Source organism: Oncorhynchus keta, chromosome 10 (assembly GCF_023373465.1).
Source record: "Oncorhynchus keta strain PuntledgeMale-10-30-2019 chromosome 10, Oket_V2, whole genome shotgun sequence".
Classification (NCBI taxonomy): Eukaryota; Metazoa; Chordata; class Actinopteri; order Salmoniformes; family Salmonidae; genus Oncorhynchus; species Oncorhynchus keta.
The window spans coordinates 71637998-71661681 of record NC_068430.1 but is presented as its reverse complement, the minus strand read 5'-3'; the positions used below and the strand labels follow the sequence as shown (position 1 = coordinate 71661681).

General features: G+C 44.0%; 2 protein-coding genes across 8 annotated transcripts in view; one reads left to right on the top strand and one right to left on the bottom strand.

Moving 5' to 3' along the window:
- The window catches only part of LOC118389425 (nodal modulator 1-like), a 42646-nt gene extending 42238 nt beyond the window's left edge, over positions 1-408 (bottom strand). Inside the window, 1 exon segment of the mRNA XM_052527836.1 lies at positions 246-408. Within this exon segment, the coding sequence (XP_052383796.1) occupies positions 246-261 (16 nt within the window). The 5' untranslated portion in view covers positions 262-408.
- A 428-nt stretch (positions 409-836) lies between these two features.
- LOC118389424 (transmembrane channel-like protein 5) overlaps positions 837-23684 on the top strand; it is a 36239-nt gene continuing 13391 nt past the window's right edge. Inside the window, exons 1-9 of one of the 7 annotated variants that reach the window (XM_052527835.1) lie at positions 837-1219; positions 1816-1994; positions 2598-2854; positions 9391-9468; positions 11006-11122; positions 12752-12854; positions 14843-14924; positions 15346-15606; positions 15796-15944. In XM_052527835.1, coding sequence (XP_052383795.1) covers positions 1918-1994; positions 2598-2854; positions 9391-9468; positions 11006-11122; positions 12752-12854; positions 14843-14924; positions 15346-15606; positions 15796-15944 — 1124 coding nt within the window. In that variant the 5' untranslated portion in view covers positions 837-1219; positions 1816-1917. Of the gene's footprint in view, positions 1220-1808; positions 1995-2597; positions 2855-9390; positions 9469-11005; positions 11206-12751; positions 12855-14842; positions 14925-15345; positions 15607-15795; positions 15945-23684 lie in introns of those variants that run through there. The other 6 variants (XM_052527832.1, XM_052527834.1, XM_052527829.1 and 3 more) reach the window with 6 other exon arrangements.

Below are 23684 nucleotides of genomic sequence, written 5' to 3'. Positions count from 1 at the left end.
AGTTACTGTTCCTATTTAATGTCATACAACTCAAAGAGTAAGGGAAGTTTTCGTTCAATAACAACGACAATTGGCTCAGTTTCAGCTAAAAGTTAGATAGCTACCGTTAGCTAGCTAACGTTGGCTGGGTAGCTTTTCAGCATTAGGAAAGTTTATCTGCCTTGCCTTGTCTAGCTAGATAACTGGCTACATTTACTAACTTACTTGCTGAGAAGGTCCATATGAAATTGAGTTTGCTTAGTTACCTGAGTCTCTCTCCATTTTCAGTTGTCCTCGTGCACTTTTAATATCAAAGAAAGTTTAATGAACATCTTTGTTAGCTAACTAGCGTAGCTAGCTGACGTTGGCTGTCAGTCAGCAGGAGGAAAACAAAGCCGCATTCCCTTTCCAGAATCCTTAAGCGACGCAACTCTGGAGGCTAGATGTATAAATACTAGATCGGCATGGCATGCTTTCCCACAATTATACACAACAATCGTGCTTATTTAATTTAGGATATGACTGGAGTTTAATCCAAATTAAATACTGACAAACGACCCGAACAACAATTTGACGTTTATTTGTATAGCTAGCTTTTATATTTATATAACAACATTTGTCGCGCTCTACTGTCCTCAAATGCCACCACCATAAACATTTTAAATGATGGAGCATCAATAAGTATTAACGCTTAAAATGGGGTTATATGATTTGAATATGAAATAATAAAAATGTCCAACTAACAATTTAATCGTTTATTATGCTGTTATTCACAGAATTCAACATTTTGTTTGACATTGTGTTTTAAATAGAGAGTCAGAAGACGAAAGTGAATCATTATGGCTCTTTATTGCAATTCCCTATCCTATTGCACATTCGCAATGACACAGTTGAGCCCTTGGCCGTCCCATATCTTATTATGACAATTAATTTTCTCGTCCTATGGGAATCACTTGGAAATACTTGTCATTATGCCAACCATAGCAGCCTATTAGATTTGCATACGGCATTTAGAACAACCGGACTTTTACCTTTTTTTCAAGTGCACAGTTCCGGGTAGTCTGACAGACAGACACACAGTGATGAAGTTCCACAAAGGTAGATCTCTCAGAGCTGCACTCTAGCTACCACAGTTGGCACTTCAAACCTGGATTATAAGGAAAAGGGGAGGCATCCTCGGACTGCAAAAACCTGTTCAAGCAGCCAGCAGATTTCCCTAAATAAGCAGCACGTTAACCAGGTAATTAATTACACACTGTGGATTTATTATTTTAAACAATTGTTTGATACAATAGTTTTAAATTGTTACTGTATCTAACAGCAATGTATACTATTATTATTTGGAACATGGTTATATTTCTCTTAATTTGACAACACAAAGATTCACTGTTACATATAACTTCTGTGTTTTTCCCACAATAAACTACCATGTCAACATATTTGTTAGTCAGATCTCTTTCCAGACTTTGGAATTTGTTACTTCTACTTTGCCTAGTTTACTGCCATAGGGCAGCACTGAGGCACAGACCATGGCAAAACAGAAACCATATCCCTGTGTTAATAAATAATGATAGACACAGGGATAGGACAGGGGAGTTAAATAACTTACTGAAGACAGCCATTCCATCCAAAACATGTGATGTGTATTAGATAGCACAGCTTTATTTGTGAAAGGAAGATGGGAATAGCATCGAGGTATGGTCTCAGAAGTCTTGTATTTGCCCCTTCTTTATACCCAAGGGGGTCTTGTTGCTAGTGGCACGTTTGTCTCGTTTCCAGTTCTCATTTTATTTAACGGCAAGCTGATTCTCATGAATTGTTTTACTGAGAATACAGTAGGAGGACCTTTCAGACCTCCAGGGGACTAAAGAAGAGAGGGACAGACAGAAACCCCCACCGGGTTAACCACTATAGAAGAAGATCAAGCCAAGGATCCATATGTCACACTACAACAACACTGGAGGATATAACAACCCTGCCTATCATGACAGTGACACCCTGGAGATAGATAGGAGGTATGTGTGTCAACTTGTACGATTGTGTTGTTTGGATGTTTGTTATAATTCTGCTTTAACTGGGTCCATGGGTAGAGGGCCTGAATGAGTAGAGGGCCTGAATGGGTAGAGGGCCTGAATGGGTAGAGGGCCTGAATGGGTAGAGTGCCTGAGTGAAATGTTGACGGACAGCTCTTAAACATTTTTGGGGGATAGTGCACAAATAACACAAATATGAGAAGTGAAGTAAAACATAATGGTCCAGTATTAGAAAATAATTCTGAGAGGATCTTTTGTTCTGTATATTGAAATGTAAACCATCACTGTGCTTGGTCACATCATCTCTAATCTCTCAATTGGTGTCAGATTTTTTATAATGCCAATGCCATCACATATCGTAGCAGGAAGCTATGGTATTTCTTATAAGAGACTCACTTTATAGCGCCTCAGAAAAAAACATTATTGTCTAGGACAGATGTCATATGTCTATAATAATATTGTAGCATGATTCTTAGAACACCATCAGCAGCGTCATGAGTAATGATTAAGGCATTGGACTGACTGATGCAGGGTTTATACAACAACACACCAGTAATGTTATCTGCTCTGTCCTTCTCTCGAAAGTCCTTCTAGGAAATCCCAATCCCATCACAGTAACCCCCATGGTAACCCCTACCCCAGGGATGATGGAGCCGGGGGTGAGAGGGGCAGGTCTGATCTTCAGCAGCTCCCAGGAGGGGTCCAGTCCAGCTACGACGATGCCCAGGAGAGAGTGCCCTGGGGCGGGTGGCAGGAGGGGAGCTGGAGGGGCAGAGACAGCATTCCCATGGGTCTCCTTCCTCCCCGGTCGGAGAGCCCACGATGGCAGCAGCATGACCTCAGTAAGTCGATGTTTGATTTAATTGATTAATTAGACAATAGAAACAAGTAATGTACAGCCACACACCGATGTAATGGCAGTACACACATTTTCTGATGGGAGATTGTATTGTAAACAGATCAGAGAAATATGATCTCTTGTGCTGTAGTAAGGTTAGTCTCTCCTCCAAGATTTGGTTCCGGGTTCTGAGAGAATAGTATGGCCATGATTTTGTTGTAATGGCAGCCTGGTCGCATAGACTAGACGTAACATAGTAAATATATATCCGTGACACTCAAATTAGTATAATATGTTACGTTTGGTATGCTTACATAAGTCCAGTATAAAGGAGGTTTGAGGTTGTTTCGGAGCCAACATCTTGTGATACAACTTCCTCCACGTTCATGCTTTATCATAATTCATATGTGCTCCACTAAAAAAAAAGTATAAATAGCTTTTGTAGCCTACAGCTTTCCTGGGATTTCACCAGAAGAGGAATCACCTATTGCAGAGAGGCTTGTTATAGCCTGTCACGCACCGGAACAGCTGGAAAAGAGAGGCTAGTGATGTGTAGCTGAAGTAAGAAGCTAAATATTAGCTAGATATTGGGCCATGCATTAGCTAACTATTAGAGCTATAGAGCATTAGCTAACTAATTAGAGCTAAATATTTACCTGTCAAAGTCCGTACATAAGTTTATGAAATGGCAAATCTGCAGTACGTTCCTCCAGGTTGTGCACTGTGATTCACGGGCACGCAAAGTTCCATTATTGATTAGGCATAGGACTACGTTTTTAGACAAAATGATTATCACACCTGGGCAACAACAACACAGTACAACGAGGAATGTATTATTGTTATGAAGTGAGTACACAATCATTGTCCATAGGCTGTAAACTGCAGTGATGTAGGCTCATTTGAATAACCGCTCAAACGTCCTGTTTTGTTTCATTCCGAAGTAACCGCTACAGCCTATAGGCCTGATTATGCAACCATTTGGATCAATTCAGGTCTATTCTCGACAGTTTAGAAGCACAATAAATGTACATCAGCAGGCCACTCATATGGTGTATTTTGTCAGGATGTAGCCCGGTGTTAAGATAGGCCTACTATAGGAAAATATGGGCTTCTCCTTTCCAACTCCCCGCACTTAATTCTGTAGCCTATTTTACATTCAGCAAGCAAGTGCATGCGTGCATCTATCCTCCAATAGGCGGTTAGTAGGAAGGTCGAAATAAGGGTCCAAAAAGCTTTTGTGCTCTTGTCTTTTCCTGGGACTCCTCAAGATTTAAGAGGAATAGCTGTGTCAGTGGAGAAGCCAGGTGCGTAATTGCCCAACAGAACAAAGACAGACAGGCTCGAGATGTAACCTATAGCCTAAGTAGAAGTGTATGCATATTAGACTTGCTAGGCAGAAACTGGCTACAAAAGATCAAGTTCAACTGGGGAGAAATCTTCAGTCTCAGAAATGACAAACCAGTGAGTCAGGCTACACTCACTAACATGCTGGAGACGCACAAAGAACTTTTCAAAGATGGCTACGGTGAAATACAAGACCTCACAGCAAAAGTCAGAGTGCAAGAAGGAACCAAGCCTATCTTTCACAAACCACATCCGGTTTCATATGCTCTTAAGGAAGCAGTAGAGAAGGAACAGGAATGCCTACAGAAGAATAACATAATCACGAAAGTAGCGAGGAGCAACTGGGCCGCTCCGATTGTTGTAGTCCCAAAGAAAGACAAGACCGTCAGAATGTGCGGTGACTACAAGGTCACAGTAAATCGCTGCATACTACCAGAGGAATATCCACTACCAAACGCTGAAGATCTGTTTGCCACTCTAGCTGGTGGGAAGGTTTTCAGTAAGCTGGACCTGGCATTCGCTTATCAGCAACTGAAGCTGGATCCGGAGTCAGAACAGTATCTGACCATCAATACACACAAGGGGCTATTCAGATTCAATTGCTTGGCCTATGGAATCTCGACAGCTCCAGCGATATTCCAACACACAATGGATCAGATCTTGGACGGTATAGACCATGTTGTATGCTTCATGGACGACATCCTCGTGTCAGCACCAACCATTGGAGAGCACCTTGTAGTGCTGGACAAAGTGATGTCAAGACTGGAGAAATATGGAGTGAGAATGAAACGCAGCAAATGTGAGTTCCTCCAGGACTCAGTGGAGTTTCTCGGATACAAGATTGATGCACAAGGCCTGAACCCAACCAACAGCAAGGTGGAAGCAATCGTAAACGCACCAGCACCCACAAATATCTCAGAGCTGAGGTCATTTTTGGGGCTCCTGAACTATTACGGAAAGTTTGTGGCAAACTTGTCCACATTGTTGCATCCGCTTCACCAACTGCTGCAGGCTGATACAAAGTGGAATTGATCCCCACAATGCAAAGAAGCATTCAAGACTTGCAAACAGCGTCTGCTAAAGAGCAAGTGGCTTGCCCACTACAACACAGAGATGAAGCTGAGACTCGCGTGTGATGCATCTCCATACGGAGTAGGAGCCGTCATCTCACATGTTCTACCGTCAGGTGAAGAACACCCTATTGCATTTGCATCACAGACTCTGTCACCAAGTGAGAAAAATTATGCTCAAATTGAAAAGGAAGCCCTGAGCATAATATTCGGAGTGAAGAAGTTTCACAAATACCTCTACGGAAGGAAGTTCCAACTGCTGACAGATCACAAGCCTCTGTTGGCCATCCTTGGACCAAAATCAGCTATACCAACCCTTGCTGCACTTCGAATGCAACGTTGGGCTCTGATATTGTTAGCCTACGACTACGAGATTGAGTACAGACGATCCAGTGATCACGCAAATGCCGATGCACTATCAAGACTACCATGCAATAGTGACTCCGACAGTGAAGATGATAGAGCAGTCTTCCAGATCTCTCTCATTGATGAACTGCCCATATCTGCTTCTGACATAGCAGAGGAAACAAGGAAAGACCCAGTGCTTTCCAAAGTCTTGGACTTCACATTAGGCGGTTGGCCAACCTTCGTAAATGACGATAACCTTCGTCCATTCATCGACAAGAAAGACCAGTTGTCCACTGATCAAGGGTGTGTTCTGTGGGGATCAAGAGTGGTGGTACCTCACAAATTCCAGAGGAGACTGCTATCTGACCTGCATGAGGGACATCCAGGGATCAATCGAATGAAAGCACTCGCTCGCAGTTATCTGTGGTGGCCTGGACTGGATCAGGACATTCAACAGCATGTAGGCCACTGCTCACCTTGTGAAGCTGTTCGCAACAAGCCTGCTGCTGCACCTCTTCATCCATGGTCCTGGGCTGCTACACCTTGGGAACGCATCCATGTGGATCACGCCGAAATTGACAAGCAACATTTCCTTGTTGTCATTGATGCCCATTCCAAGTGGATGGAAGTGTTTCCTACTCAACTGACCACAGCTGTGAAGACCATCAATCTTCTCAGACACCTGTTTGCATCCTTTGGACTAGTCAAGGAGCTCGTATCGGACAATGGCCCTCCGTTCACGTCAAACGAATTTGAAATGTTTCTCAAGAACAATGGAGTAAGGCACATCCTGTCACCACCTTAACATCCGGCATCAAACGGAGCAGCGGAGAGAACCGTGCAAACCTTTAAGAAGGCCTGGACTAGACTCGAGGTTCAGTCTGTGCCCACCCACCAAAGGCTTCCGCGGTTCCTGTTTTACTTACCGTAACACACCACACACAGTAACACACTTCCCCTCCCGGGGAAGGACTGCCCGTTCCATGATCTCGCCATCACGGTTGACAACTCCATTGTGTCCTCCTCCCAGAGCGCTAAGAACCTTGGCGTGATCCTGGACAACACCATGTCGTTCTCAACTAACATCAAGGCGGTGGCCCGTTCCTGTAGGTTCATGCTCTACAACATCCGCAGAGTATGACCCTGCCTCACACAGGAAGCGGCGCAGGTCCTAATCCAGGCACTTGTCATCTCCCGTCTGGATTACTGCAACTCGCTGTTGGCTGGGCTCCCTGCCTGTGCCATTAAACCCCTACAACTCATCCAGAACGCCGCAGCCCGTCTGGTGTTCAACCTTCCCAAGTTCACTCACGTCACCCCGCTCCTCCGCTCTCTCCACTGGCTTCCAGTTGAAGCTCGCATCCGCTACAAGACCATGGTGCTTGCCTACGGAGCTGTGAGGGGAACGGCACCTCAGTACCTCCAGGCTCTGATCAGGCCCTACACCCAAACAAGGGAACTGCGTTCATCCACCTCTGGCCTGCTCGCCTCCCTACCACTGAGGAAGTACAGTTCCCGCTCAGCCCAGTCAAAACTGTTCGCTGCTCTGGCTCCCCAATGGTGGAACAAACTCCCTCACGACGCCAGGACAGCGGAGTCAATCACCACCTTCCGGAGACACCTGAAACCCCACATCTTTAAGGAATACCTAGGATAGGATAAAGTAATCCTTCTCACCCCCCCCTAAAAGATTTAGATGCACTATTGTAAAGTGGCTGTTCCACTGGATGTCATAAGGTGAATGCACCAATTTGTAATTCGCTCTGGATGAGAGCGTCTGCTAAATGACTTAAATGTTAAATGTAACGGAATGTACACCAGCTGAACTGTTTCTGAAACGCCAACCACGTACCCGCCTGACATTGTTGAAACCAGACTTGTCAAGCACTGTGGCAAAGCACCAGCTACAGCAGAAGAAAGCTCATGACAGACACTCAAAGACTGTCAGAGAATTCAAAGAGGAAGAGAGGGTGATGGTACGTGATTTCAGACACCCCAAGCGCCTGTGGAACTCAGGTGTGATTTTGCAACACAGAGGACCTTTGACTTACCAAGTCCAAATTGGTCATCGCCAGGTCGTTCATGTGGATCATCTGCTACGGTCCAACGCCCTAGCAGAGACATGCCGAGAGAACAAGAACAACGAACGACCCCCAGGACTATTCTCCTGACTGTGGACGTACGGGAGAGACAGAGCCTGCCTGACCTTCCACCCGAACCTGGCCCATCACAGGAAGCCCAGGAGGAGCGGAGATATCCTATTCGACAGAGAAGGGTACCTCCCTTCTCTGACCTGTGAGTTGCTTGACCTGTGAGTTGAGCTGGTTAAGGAGGTAACGGACAGTAAAACAAACACTTTAAATATGTCCTAGATAAAAGGAAAGAAAAAGGACATTACCTGGGTTAGTTATTAGGACACAAACTCCATCTTCGGGGCAGAATAATCCCCTGGATTTGTGCTGGGCTCTGAAAAGTCTGCTTCAACCCAGTAGTTGAAAAATGTTTAAGAATGCATTGTTCAGATATTGCATTCGTAGTTACCTAACATATTTACCCTGTTCTCTGGGAGGTAAACACTATGGGGGAGGAGTGTAGTATCCGGGATCTACATCTGTTTATATTAGTTACTGTGCTGTTACTAAGCAGTAATGCATTACGGCAGTGTTACGTTACTACACCTAATAGGAAATGCACATGCGCACTGGGGTGCCGGGAACTGTAGAGCACGACAGTTTGGAGTAAACGAAAACTAACTGTACACCCGTCTCCTGCCTGGTCATTTCTCCACGACACAAACATTACACCTAATAGCCTATTCAGGGAAAGAAACAGGCTTGTTTTGACTAATTGCTGAAAGTAAAACAGGCCTACAGCACAGAAAATCAATTTCGGGTAAAATTGAAGAGAGAAAGTGTGATTGATCACGTTTGGCCTGTTATGATTATAACATTGTTGCACTGGTGCATAGCAAATAGTTGTACAGGACATAGCCTAGATGAGCACAGTGAAAAATAAGACACAAAGAAATTGACAACCATTACAAAAATGGAAATCACTTGCAAACCACATGAGCAACGAGATGCTGTAAAATATGTGCAGGCTCGGTGTTTGTTGTTCAATTGCTACATTTAAATACGAGTTACTATATTATTTTTCATTTGGCCTAGATGTACATTGAAGTATTATTTGCAGTTGTCACTATGACAATGAACACACCCTGAAAGCACTGGTCTGAACCAGTATCGTTAGACCTCGTGAATGGTCTGAAACAGTATCTGTGCGTTAGACCTCGTGAATGGTCTTGTGTTACCACCTTATTAATAGGCAGTGTGCAGTAGAATGCGTTGATCAGTTTATTGACAGGTGCAGGATAATACTCGGGAAACGTTCATCTAGTGTGGATGCTCACCAACGTTTTATAGTTATGTAGACTATAGTTTATCGTTATAGGCTTTGTGGAGGCCCTAATCTAATACACAACACAATTCACGTAATTATCACAACAGATCTACTAGTAGCTCTATCTAACGTTTGAGAACTTGAATGAAATACATATACAATTACACTTACACTTGTTTACTTGACTCTTATACTCTACAAATTGACTCCTTCAAATAATTTACTCTAGCAAATGTGCCACGTGCACGCTGCACTAGGTAAGGTAAGTAAAGCAGAAATCTAATACATCACTTCCGTTGTTTGGCTGTGCCCATAGCAACGTTCGAAAATTAGGTGGATGCAATTAATGAATCTTGTGTTCGTTCTCCATGATGTTCAGATCACAGCGGGTACCAGATCGATCAGGCAACGCATTATAATACAACGCCTCCTGTACGACTTCCATCTGCAACTTCAGGTACTGTTCAAACCACTTCTAAAGCACGTACAGCATTTTACTCTCTATTTACTTCCTTACTTTACTTCTTTAGCTTTCAGTTGGTCCCTTTGATCATAAGAACCTTTGAGGTTAGTTGTTGCACTATCCTTGCTACAGGCGGTTAGATTTGGGTATGTCATTTTAGGCGAAAAGTGAAAGAAAAGGGTCAGATCCTTAAGATACGATATTTGACGATCCAATGTCTAATTAAACATTACCCAAAGGTAAACAGGCAGCACAAGGAAGTTGGCAGAAAAATACTATCCCGGGAAACTACGGTGCTAACAGTTTACAGGGCTGTATTGATTAGGGCAAAACGTAGCAAAACATTTTTCAACGAAACGTAACAATGAGCATTTATTTTTGGACAAGTCCAGGTAGTCCCTCCCTGTTTCAGTCTGTTTTCTTCCATTTGTTGCCTAATGAACACAATCCAGGTAATACGGTCTAATCACGAGGACTGATGATTAGGTGTTTGCTATGGTCATCCCCATAGCCAACTCCTCGTTTGGCCTCCTTCCAGTTCTCTGCTGCCAGTGATTGGAACAAATTGCAAAAATCACTGAAGCTGGAGTCTTATCTCCCTCACTAACTTTAAGCATCAGCTGTCAGAGCAGCTTACCGATCATTGCACCTGTACACAGCCCATCTGTAAATAGCCCACCCAACTACCTCATCCCCATATTGTTATTTATTTTTTGCTCCTTTGCACCCCAGTACCTCTACTTGCACATTCATCTTCTTTCATTGTCAGCTAGTCATGCTACTGCATTTGGCAAAAGGATGTGAAACATAGTACAGTCTTAGAAAAAAATATGCTATCTAGAACCTAAAAGGGTTATTTGGCTGTCCCCATAGGAGAACCCTTTGCATATAGGATAACCCTTTGAAGAACCCTTATTGGTTCCACAAAGAACCCTTTTGGATTCAGGTTCTACATGGAACCCAATGGGTTCTACCTGCAACCTAAAATGGTTCTACCTGGAACCAAGAAGGGTTCTGCTATGGGGACAACCTTTTGGAAACCTTTTTTTAACCACCTCTAATTGATTTGGTTTAATCAAAGTTGATCATCAGTGGCTAATGCTTATTTACACATTGTAAATATTGACTCACAACACACCCATGCAATGTGATTGGGGGTCTCCCCTTTCAAGCCAAAACCACTTCCCTGTGCAATCAAGGACCGTGTCAGTGTGTGAACCAATAAACCATGATGTATTGTAAGTTGTGTGTGCATGCTGTTCTTTGTATGTTCACTTGTTTGCACTGGAATTATGGGAATGAATTGTGTTTGCCAAGTCAATGGGTGGACATGATCTGAAATGAATAAATAGGATGTGTAGTGCTTTCTATTAGCTTAACATATTATATATCCTCCGTATTGTTAGTGCTGATAGTAAGCCTATATGATGGATGACTTTCTATTCGTTCAACACACGTTATTAGGCTCATAATTCCCCAGTAATAGCGAGGCTGTCAGCTGTGTTTAATTAGATGTCCTCGTGTCTCCCAGGTCATGTTTCGATGAGGTTCAGGGGGTCGAGGAAGATGAGTCTATTCCCTGTAGGAGAGGCTGCTCTGGGCAATCTGGGCCTTTCTGAGGACGACATCAGGAATGAGATGGAAAATGGTGAGGGATGAAGAATGGAGAGCCTAGGGCACAGCCATAGAAATTCAATTACTAGAATTGCATTCCTATGGGCACAACAACCGGTGAGAATGCCTGTCCATTCTCCTTGTAGAAATATGATGTTTCTCTTTTCAATCGGTTCAGGACAATGTTATCCATAATGACTTTATAGCTCAATCCTAACCCTACCTCACTTCTTATCCTAAATCACAATGACAAACTCATATATTATACTTGCTCTTGCTACTGGTGAGTCTCTGATGCACCTCTATGCAGACGACACCATTCTGTATACTTCTGGCCCTTCTTTGGACACTGTGTTAACAACCCTACAGGCAAGCTTCAATGCCATACATCTCTCCTTCCGTGGCCTCCAATTGCTTTTAAATACAAGTAAAACTAAATGCATGCTCTTCAACCGATCGCTACCTGCACCTACCCACCTGTCCAACATCAATACTCTGGACGGCTCTGACTTAGAATACGTGGACAACTACAAATACTTAGGTGTCTGGTTAGACTGTAAACTCTCCTTCCAGACCCATATCAAACATCTCCAATCCAAAATTAAATCTAGAATTGGCTTCCTATTTCACAACAAAGCATCCTTCACTCATGCTGCCAAACATACCCTTGTAAAACTGACCATCCTACCAATCCTCGACTTTGGCGATGTCATTTACAAAATAGCCTCCAATACCCTACTCAACAAATTGGATGCAGTCTATCACAGTACAATCCGTTTTGTCACCAAAGCCCCATATACTACCCACCATTGCGACCTGTACGCTCTCGTTGGTTGGACCTCGCTTCATACTCGTCGCCAAACCCACTGGCTCCATGTCATCTACAAGACCCTGCTAGGTAAAGTCCCCCCTTATCTCAGCTCGCTGGTCACCATAGCATCTCCCACCTGTAGCACACGCTCCAGCAGGTATATCTCTCTAGTCACCCCCAAAACCAATTCTTTCTTTGGCCGCCTCTCCTTCCAGTTCTCTGCTGCCAATGACTGGAACAAACTACAAAAATCTCTGAAACTGGAAACACTTATCTCCCTCACTAGCTTTAAGCACTCAGAGCAGCTCACAGATTACTGCACCTGTACATAGCCCACCTATAATTTAGCCCAAACAACTACCTCTTTCCCTACTGTATTAAATGTATTTATTTATTTTGCTCCTTTGCACCCCATTATTTGTATTTCTACTTTGCACATTCTTCCATTGCAAATCTACCATTCCAGTATTTTACTTGCAATATTGTATTTACTTTGCCACCATGGCCTTTTTTTGGCTTTACCTCCCTTCTCACCTCATTTGCTCACATCGTATATTGACTTGTTTATGCTGTATTATTGACTGTATGTTTGTTTTACTCCATGTGTAACTCTGTGTCATTGTATGTGTCGAACTGCTTTGCTTTATCTTGGCCAGGTCGCAATTGTAAATGAGAACTTGTTCTCAACTTGCCTACCTGGTTAAATAAAGGTGAAATTAAAAAAAAAAAAAAAACCATTATATTATGTATTATTATATTATAATTTTTTGAATTACTTTACAGCTCTGATTTTAAAGGCATACTATGAATAATAACCTCACAGATCTGTCTTATCATGTCTTTGTCCAACAGAGGAACAGAACTTGGTCCAAGAGCTGGTTGCTATGTCAACGAGGGACAGAATCAAGGCCATCCGAGACCTCCCTATGAGCTTTGATGACAAGAAACACATCAGGTACAGTTGAAGTCGGAAGTTTACATACACTTAGGTTGGACTCATTAAAACTCGTTTTTCAACCACTCCACAAATTTCTTGTTAGCAAACTATAGTTTTGGCAAGTCGGTTAGGACATCTACTTTGTGCATGACACAAGTCATTTTTCCAACAAATGATTACAGACAGATTATTTCACTTATAATTCACTGTATCACAATTCCAGTGGGTCAGAAGTTTACATACACTAAGTTGACTATGCCATTAAACAGCTTGGAAAATTCCAGAAAAGGATGTCATGGCTTTAGAAGCTTCTGATAGGCTAATTGACATCATTTGAATCAATTGGAGGTGGACCTATGGATGTATTTCGAGGCCTACCTTCAAACTCAGTGCCTCTTTGCTTGACATCATGGGAAAATCAAAAGAAATCAGCCAAGACCTCAGAAAAACAATTGTAGGCCTCCATGAGTCTGGTTCATCCTTGGGAGCAATTTCCAAACTCTTGAAGGTACCACGTTCATCTGTACGAACAATAGTACGCAAGTATAAACACCACAGGACCATGCAGCTGTCATACCGCTTAGGAAGGAGACGCGTTCTATCACCTAGAGATTAATATACTTTGGTGCGAAAAGTGCAAATCAATCCCAGAACAACAGCAAAAGACCTTGTGAAGATGCTGGAGGAAACAGGTATAAAACTATCTATATCCACAGTAAAAATGAGTCCTATATCGACATAACCTGAAAGGCCGGTCAGCAAGGAAGAAGACACTGCTCCAAACCCGCCATAAAAAAGCCAGGCTACGGTTTGCAACTGCACATGGGGACAAGGATCTTACTTTTTGGAGAACTGTTTGGCCATAATGACCATCGTTATGTTTGGAGTTAAAAGGGAAGCATGGGGGTGGCAGCATCATGTTGTGGGGGTGCTTTGCTGCAGGAAGGACTGGTGCACTTCACAAAATAGATGACATCACGAGGATGGATATTTATGTGGATATATTGAAGCAACATCTCAAGATGTCAGTCAGGAAGTTAAAGCTTGGTCGCAAATGGGTCTTCCAAATGGACCCCAAGCATACTTCCAAAGCTGTGGCAAAATGGCTTAAGGACAACAAAGTTAAGGTATTGGTGTGGCCATCTCAAAGCCCTGACCTCAATCCTATAGAAAATGCGTTGGCAGAACTGAAAAAGCATGTGTGAGCAAGGAGGCCTTACAAACCTGACTCAGTTACACCAGCTCTGTCAGGAGGAATGTGCCAGAATTCACCCAACTTATTGTGGGAAGCTTGTGGAAGGCTACCTAAAATGTTTAACCCAAGTTAAACAATTTCAAGGCAATGCTACCAAATACTAATTGAGTGTATGTAAACTTCTGACCCAATGGGAATGTGATGAAAGAAATCATATCTGAAATGAATCATTCTCTCTACAATTATTCTGACATTTCACATTCTTAAAATAAAGTGGTGATCCTAACTGACATAAAACAGGGAATTTTTACTGGGATTAAATGCCACGAATTGTGAAAAAACGGAGTTTAAATGTATTTGGCTGAGGTGTATGTAAACTTCCGACTTCAACTGTATAGCTGTCATGTCACCGTCATAGGTCCAAAAGTGCCTGTTTTCTTTCAGTTTTACTATGGAAAGTTTAACTTATTACCAGGGGTAGTAAAATAAGTACTATGTACAAGGGTAGGTTGGGCATCGAGTGTGCAGTTATGTAGGCTTGCGATGTGAGATCATTGGGGAGAATAGTCACACACACAGACACACAGACACACACACACACCTTCTTGCGGTATGCAGGTAAGGACGAAGTGTAAGCGCATCGCATCGGCCAAGTCCAAAGTTTACAGCCAGCCAAGAGCACTGTGCAACTTTTGACAGATCATATATTTTTATGAAGAGATAACGCTGTGATGCGCGTATGTTATTATCATACGCTACATAACTGTATCAGACTGTAATCTTTATGTTTGTTTGATCTCATATCTCCTAGGGGCCAAGTGTTGGCGTTGAAATCATTCAAAAAGTCCCGGCAACTGAACTGCTTTGCAGACTGCTCAAAGACTGTCTCACTGGTGAGCAGTTTGACTCTGACATCTTTGTGTCTCTCTGTGTGTCCTCCTGTCCTGATGCCCAACTTTACTTCCTGTGTGTCCTTGTACTGCACAAGCAGTGTCCTATTAGACTATGGCAAAGTGCAACGCTTCCTGTGGTTGGCTATCACTAAATCATTATGCCTTTTATGAGCAATACAATTTGCCAAGGGGACATTCTGTCTCTGCATTCAGCGACACTTGAACATTGGCAAAAGCAGAAACAGACTGCCACCATGCAGGCCATACAATAACTTTCTACTTACATTGAACTGTTCCATCATCCACATCCTCTATTGACAATTACACTTATTCTGTGACAGCTGTGCTATGAAATCTATGACAGTGCATTTGTGACATATAAGACCCCCACCACTGTTCTCAGACCAGTCTTCCCCCTCAGGCGTTCCGCAGGTGCGGTGCTAACATGACTTTAGCCAAGCAGACCCTGGAACTGTGGCGGGGTACCATGAAGGAGGTCGGGGGTAAATTTGGCACGGGGGTCCTCTCCTACTTCAAGTTCCTAAAATGGCTGCTGATGTTCAACATCTTCTCCTTCCTGGTCAACTTTGGTTTCATCACCATCCCCCAGCTCATCTATCACCCCATGGCAGACATCCCCGCTGGGGTCAGCTTCAAAGGGCTAGAGATACTGACCGGAGCGGTTTGTTGTTGTTAACTATTCACGCTACTTCTGGTAGAGGCTTTTGAGTGAATCATTCCATAGCAGCATACGCTACGAATCTGATCAACATATTTGTTATACGACACCCCGTACTGTAAAGTCAGCATACAGTGAACAGTTACTGTGTGGTAAAAATGTTTTATTTTGATGTATACATTTTCCACACAGGGTTATTTCAGCCACACAGTGATGTACTATGGCGGCTACAGTAATAAAACACAAGGGACAGGGGGCCGGTCTGAGTACAACATGCAGCTGGCCTACTTCTTCACCATAGCAGCCTACATGGTGTTGTGTGGAGCCGCCCTCATCTACAGGTCAGTATGGGATGAGACTGCACAGTGATCATGTAACATTGTATTGACCACTATTAACTCTGCTTTGGACTGTCATTTATGTCATGCATGGTTTGGTTTCCATGTGCTTCTTCATTGGTTTCAAGTGCCAGTAAATAATTGATCAAAGCCAGTTGATCTCACATGTATGATGTCAAATCCACAATGCCATGACATTCACATCACACCTTTATATATTTATTTAACCTTTCCTTCATGTTGTAATAGTGCAGTAAAGGGACCCTTGTTCTCTCTCTTTCTCTCTGTCTCTCTCAATTCGATTCAAGGGGCTTTATTGGCATGGGAAACACATGTTAACATTGCCAAAGCAAGTGAAGTAGATAATATACAAAAGTGAAATAAACAATAAAAATTAACAGTAAACATTACACTCACAGAAGTTCCAAAACACATAACTTCCGACAGAGATGGCCGCCTCGCTTCGCGTTCCTAGGAAACTATGCAGTTTTTTTGTTTTTTTTACGTGTTATTTCTTACATTAGTACCCCAGGTCATCTTAGGTTTCATTACATACAGTCGAGAAGAACTACTGAATATAAGATCAGCGTCAACTCACCATCAGTACGACCAAGAATATGTTTTCCGCGACGCGGATCCTGTGTTCTGCCTTACAAACAGGACAACGGAATGGATCGCATGCAGCGACCCAAGAAAACGACTCCGAAAAAGAGGGAAACGAGGCGGTCAGACTCCGAACACGGGCACATCGCGCACCACTCCCCAGCATTCTTCTTGACAACAAGGTTGACGAAATCCAAGCAAGGGTGGCATTCCAGAGGGACATCAGAGACTGCAACGTTCTCTGCTTCACGGAAACATGGCTCACTGGGAAGACGCTATCCGATGCGGTGCAGCCAACGGGTTTCTCCACGCATCGCGCCGACAGAAACAAACATCTTTCTGGTAAGAAGAGTGGCGGGAGCGTATGCCTCATGACTAACGAGACATGGTGTGATGAAGGAAACATACAGGAACTCAAATCCTTCTGTTCACCTGATTTAGAATTCCTCACAATCAAATGTAGACCGCATTATCTTCCAAGAGAATTCTCTTCGATTATAATCACAGCTGTATATACCCCCCCCCCCAGGCAGACACATCGATGGCTCTGAACGAACTTTATTTAACTCTTTGCAAACTGGAAACCATTTATCCGGAGGCTGCATTCATTGTAGCTGGGGATTTTAACAAAGCTAATCTGAAAACAAGACTCCCTAAATTTTATCAGCATATCGATTGCGCAACCAGGGGTGGTAAAACCTTGGATCATTGTTACTCTAACTTCCGCAACGCATATAAGGCCCTGCCCCGCCCCCCTTTCGGAAAAGCTGACCACGACTCCATTTTGCTGATCCCTGCCTACAGGCAGAAACTCAAACAAGAGGCTCCCACGCTGAGGTCTGTCCAACGCTGGTCAGACCAAGCTGACTCCACACTCCAAGACTGCTTCCATCACGTGGACTGGGACATGTTTCGTATTGCGTCAGATAAAAATATTGACGAATACGCTGATTCGGTGTGCGAGTTCATTAGAACGTGCGTCGAAGATGTCGTTCCCATAGCAACGATAAAACCATTCCCTAACCAGAAACCGTGGATTGATGGCAGCATTCGCGTGAAACTGAAAGCGCGAACCACTGCTTTTAATCAGGGCAAGGTGTCTGGCAACATGACCGAATACAAACAGTGCAGCTATTCCCTCCGCAAGGCTATTAAACAAGCTAAGCGTCAGTACAGAGACAAAGTGGAATCTCAATTCAACGGCTCAGACACAAGAGGCATGTGGCAGGGTCTACAGTCAATCACGGCCTACAAGAAGACACCCAGCCCAGCCACGGACCAGGATGTCTTGCTCCCAGGACAATACAGTGCCACTGACACGGCCTGCAACGAAAACATGCGGTCTCTCATTCACTGCAGCCGAGGTGAGTAAGACATTTAAACGTGTTAACCCTCGCAAGGCTGCAGGCCCAGACGGCATCCCCAGCCGCGCCCTCAGAGCATGCGCAGACCAGCTGGCCGGTGTGTTTACGGACATATTCAATCAATCCCTATACCAGTCTGCTGTTCCCACATGCTTCAAGAGGGCCACCATTGTTCCTGTTCCCAAGAAAGCTAAGGTAACTGAGCTAAACGACTACCGCCCGTAGCACTCACTTCCGTCATCATGAAGTGCTTTGAGAGACTAGTCAAGGACCATATCACCTCCACCCTACCTGACACCCTAGACCCACTCCAATTTGCTTACCGCCCAAATAGGTCCACAGACGATGCAATCTCAACCACACTGCACACTGCCCTAACCCACCTGGACAAGAGGAATACCTATGTGAGAATGCTGTTCATCGACTACAGCTCGGCATTCAACACCATAGTACCCTCCAAGCTCGTCATCAAGCTCGAGACCCTGGGTCTCGACCCCGCCCTGTGCAACTGGGTACTGGACTTCCTGACGGGCCGCCCCAGGTGGTGAGGGTAGGCAACAACATCTCCTCCCCGCTGATCCTCAACACGGGGGGCCCCACAAGGGTGCGTTCTGAGCCCTCTCCTGTACTCCCTGTTCACCCACGACTGCGTGGCCACGCACGCCTCCAACTCAATCATCAACTTTGCGGACGACACAACAGTGGTAGGCTTGATTACCAACAACGACGAGACGGCCTACAGGGAGGAGGTGAGGGCCCTCGGAGTGTGGTGTCAGGAAAATAACCTCACACTCAACGTCAACAAAACTAAGGAGATGATTGTGGACTTCAGGAAACAGCAGAGGGAACACCCCTATCCACATCGATGGAACAGTAGTGGAGAGGGTAGCAAGTTTTAAGTTCCTCGGCATACACATCACAGACAAACTGAATTTGTCCACTCACACTGACAGCATCGTGAAGAAGGCGCAGCAGCGCCTCTTCAACCTCAGGAGGCTGAAGAAATTCGGCTTGTCACCAAAAGCACTCACAAACTTCTACAGATGCACAATCGAGAGCATCCTGGCGGGCTGTATCACCGCCTGGTACAGCAACTGCTCCGCCCTCAACCGTAAGGCTCTCCAGAGGGTAGTGAGGTCTGCACAACGCATCACCGGGGGCAAACTACCTGCCCTCCAGGACACCTACACCACCCGATGTTACAGGAAGGCCATAAAGATCATCAAGGACATCAACCACCCGAACCACTGCCTGTTCACCCCGCTATCATCCAGAAGGCGAGGTCAGTACAGGTGCATCAAAGCTGGGACCGAGAGACTGAAAAACAGCTTCTATCTCAAGGCCATCAGACTGTTAAACAGCCACCACTAACATTGAGTGGCTGCTGCCAACACACTGTCATTGACACTGACCCAACTCCAGCCACTTTAATAATGGGAATTGATGGGAAATTATGTAAATATATCACTAGCCACTTTAAACAATGCTACCTTATATAATGTTACTTACCCTACATTATTCATCTCATATGCATACGTATATACTGTACTCTACATCATTGACTGCATCCTTATGTAATACATGTATCACTAGCCACTTTAACTATGCCACTTTTTTTACTTTGTCTACATACTCATCTCATATGTATATACTGTACTCGATACCATCTACTGTATGCTGCTCTGTACCATCACTCATTCATATATCCTTATGTACATATTCTTTATCCCCTTACACTGTGTATAAGACAGTAGTTTTGGAATTGTTAGTTAGATTACTTGTTGGTTATCACTGCATTGTCGGAACTAGAAGCACAAGCATTTCTCTACACTCGCATTAACATCTGCTAACCATGTGTATGTGACAAATAAAATTTGATTTGATATTTTTTTTCCAAAAGATTAAAGACATTACAAATGTCATATTATATATATATATATATACATATTAGTGTTGTAATGATATGCAAATTGTTAAAGTACAAAAGGGAAAATAAATCAAAATAATAATAAATAAAATATGGGTTGTATTTACAAGTGTACGAGTCTGCTGTTAATTATAATGCAGACTATTTCCCCAAGGTTGCTGTTGACACATAGTTATTGGGGTCAAATTTGTCTCCACTTTTGTGGATTGGGGTGATCAGTCTCTCTCTCGGTCTCTCTGTCTCTCTGTCTTTGTCTGTCCGTCTCTTTCTGTATGTCTGTCCATCTCTCTCTCTCTCTCTCTCTCTCTCTCTCTTTCTCTCTCTCTCGCCCTCTCTCAATTCAATTCAATTCAATTCAAGGGCTTTATTGGCATGGGAAGCACATGTTAACATTGCCAAAGCAAGTGAAATAGATAAGAAACAAAACTGAATTAAACAAAACCATTTTTTATTTACATTTTTATTTTTTTATTTAACCTTTATTTAACCAGGCAGGCTAGTTGGTTATGATATCGTTTAGGACCTTGAGCGTGGCTGAGGTGCAGCCATGACCAGCTCTGAAACCAGATTGCATAGTTGAGAAGGTACGAGATTCGAAATGGTCGGTAATCTGTTTGTTAACTTGGCTTTCAAAGACCTTAGAGAGGCAGGGTAGAATAGATATAGGTCTGTAGCAGTTTGGGTCTAGAGTGTCTCCCCCTTTGAAGAGGGGGATGACCGCGGCAGCTTTCCAATCTATGGGAATCTCAGACGATATGAAAGAGAGGTTGAACAGGCTAGTAATAGGGGTTGCAATAATTTCGGCAGATAATTTTAGAAAGAGAGGGTCCAGATTGTCTAGCCCAGCTGATTTGTAGGGGTCCAGATTTTGCAGCTCTTTCAGAACATCAGCTATCTGGATTTGGGTGAAGGAGAAGTGGGGGAGGTTTGGACGAGTTGCTGTGGGCAGTGCAGGGCTGTTGACCGGGGTAGGAGTAGCCAGGTGGAAAGCATAGCCAGCCATAGAAAAATGCTTATTGAAATTCTCAGTTATAGTGGATTTATTGGTAGTGACAGTGTTTCCGAGCCTCATGCAGTGGGAAGCTGGGAGGAGGTGCTCTTGTTCTCCATGGACTTTACAGTGCCCCAGAACTGTTTTGAGATTGTACTACAGGATGCACATTTCTGTTTGAAAAAGCAAGCCTTAGCTTTCCTAACTGCCTGTGTATATTGGTTCCTAAGTTCCCTAAAAAGTTGCATATCACGGGGGCTATTCGATGCTAATGTAGAACGCCACAGGATGTTTTTGTGCTGGTCAAGGGCATACAGGTCTGGAGTGAACCAAGGGCTATATCTATTCCTAGTTCTACATTTTTTTAATGGACTATGCTTATTTAAGATGGTGAGAAAGACACTTTTAAAGAATAACCAGGCATCCTCTACTGACAGGATGAGGTCAATGTCATTCCAGGATACCCCGGCCAGCTCAATGAGAAAGTTCTGTTCGCAGAAGTGTTTTAGGGAACGTTTGACAGTGATGAGGCGTGGTCGTTTGACCGCAGACCCATTACGGATGCAGACAATGAGGCAGTGATTGCTGAGATCTTGGTTGAAAACAGCAGAGGTGTATTTGGAGGGCGAGTTAGTTAGGATGATATCTATGAGGGTGCCCGTGTTTATGGATTTGGGGTTGTACCTGGTAGGTTCATTGATAATTTGTGTGAGATTGAGGGCATCAAGCTTAGGATGGCCGGGGTGTTAAGCATGTCCCAGTTTAGGTCACCTCGAAGCACGAGCTCAGAAGATAGATGGGGGGCAATCAAATCACATATGGTGTACAGGGCACAGCTGGGGGCAGAGAGTGGTCTATATCAAGTGGCAACGGTGAGAGACATGTTTCTGGAAAGGTCCATTTTTAGAAGTAGAAGCTTGAATTGTTTTGGCACAGACCTGGATTGTAAGATAGACTGCAGAGTTCTATCTCTGCAGTAGATTGCATCACCGCCCCCTTTGGCAGTTCTATCTTGGCGGAAAATGTTGTAGTTAGGGGTGGAAATTTCAGGGTTTTTGGTGGTTTTCCTAAGCCAGGATTCAGACACGGCTAAGACATCTGGGTTGGCAGAATGTGCTAAAGCATTGAATAAAGCAAACGTAGGGAGTAGACTTCTAATGTTAACATGCATGAAACCAAGGCTTTTATGGTTACAGAAGTCAACAAATGAGAACACCTGGGGAGTAGGAGTGGAGCTAGGCACTGCAGGTCCTGGATTAACCTCTACATCACCAGAGGAACAGAGGAGAAGTAGGATAAGGGTACGGCTAAAGGCTATAAGAACTGGCCATCTAGCACGTTTGGAACAGAGAGTAAAGGGAGAAGGTTTCTGGGCACGATAGCATAGATTCAAGGCATAATGTACAGACAAAGGTATGGTAGGAAGAGAGTAGATTGGAGGTAAACCTAGGCATTTAGTGATGAAGAGAGATATATAGTCTCTAGAGACGTTTAAACCAGGTGATGTCATCGGATATGTGGATGGTGGAACAACATGGTTGGTTAAGGCATATTGAGCAGGGCTATAGGCTCTACAGTGAAATAAGACAGTAATCACTAACCAGGACAGTAATGGACAAGGCATATTGATATTAGGGAGAGGCATGCATAGCCAAGTGATCGTATGGGTCCAGTGAGTGGTTGGGCTGGCTGGGGGCACGGCGATTCAGACAGTTAGCAAGCCGGTGCTAGCAAGCTAGCGGTTAGCAGGCCGGGGCTAGCAAGCTAGCATAAGGGCCTTAGAGGGACGTCGCAATGGGGGAAAAGTCTGTTTTTGCCTTCTCGTGCGGTGACGGCGATAGACCAGTCGTGGAATTAGTAGGGTTCCAAGTAGCAGAGGGTCCAAGTCCAATTGGCAAAATGGGTATAGTGGTCCAAGAAACTGGCCAGTGGATCAGCTAACAGTCATATATGTTATAGATAGCTAGCAGGCCGCGGTTAGCAGAATGGTCCTTTAGGGGATGTCGAGCCTGAGGGGCCTGTTGAGATCCTTGGGCATATTATGTCGGTATTCCAGTTGTGAAGGATCGGCGGGGTTCCGTGCCTCATACCGGCAGTAGAAGGTGTCCGGATATTGTAGCCGAGGAGTGGGCTTCAGGAGTAGCCCAGGAGCCCTAGCCGGGAGATGGGTCTAGCATGGGCTAGCACCAGGCTAGTTGGTGCTTGCTACGGGACGGAAACGTTAGCCAGGAGTAGTCAACCCGGGTTGCGGTTAGCTAGCTGCCATGATCCAGATGAAAGGGTTCAGAGTTTGCGATAGGAATCCGGGGATATGGAGAGAAAAATAGGTCCGGTATGCTCTGGTTTGAAACGCGTTGTACAAACTGGCTAGAGCTTTCCGACCTAAGGGTTAGCTGACTGATAGCTGGTAGCTAGTTAGCTAGCTAGCTTCAGTTGAGGTATTCCAGTTTGGAGGTGAATAGAAATACTTTAGAAAAAAAAACAGATCCACACCACATTGGGTGAGGCGGGTTGCAGGAGAGTATTTTGAAGTTGAGGTTTAGGAAAAATATTAAAAAGAATCCAAAGGAAAAGCTATAAAAAGATATATACATGATACGAGACAAGACAAAGACGTCTGACTGCTACGTCATCTTGAATTCAAAATTAACAGTAAACATTACACTCACATAAGTTCCAAAAGAATAAAGACATTTCAAATGTCATATTATGTCTATATAATATGTTGTGGCGATGTTAAAGTACAAACGGGAAAATAAATAAACATAAATATGGGTTGTATTTACAATGGTGTTTGTTCTTCACTGGTTGCACTTTACTTGTGGCAACAGGTCACAAATCTTGCTGCTGTGATGGCA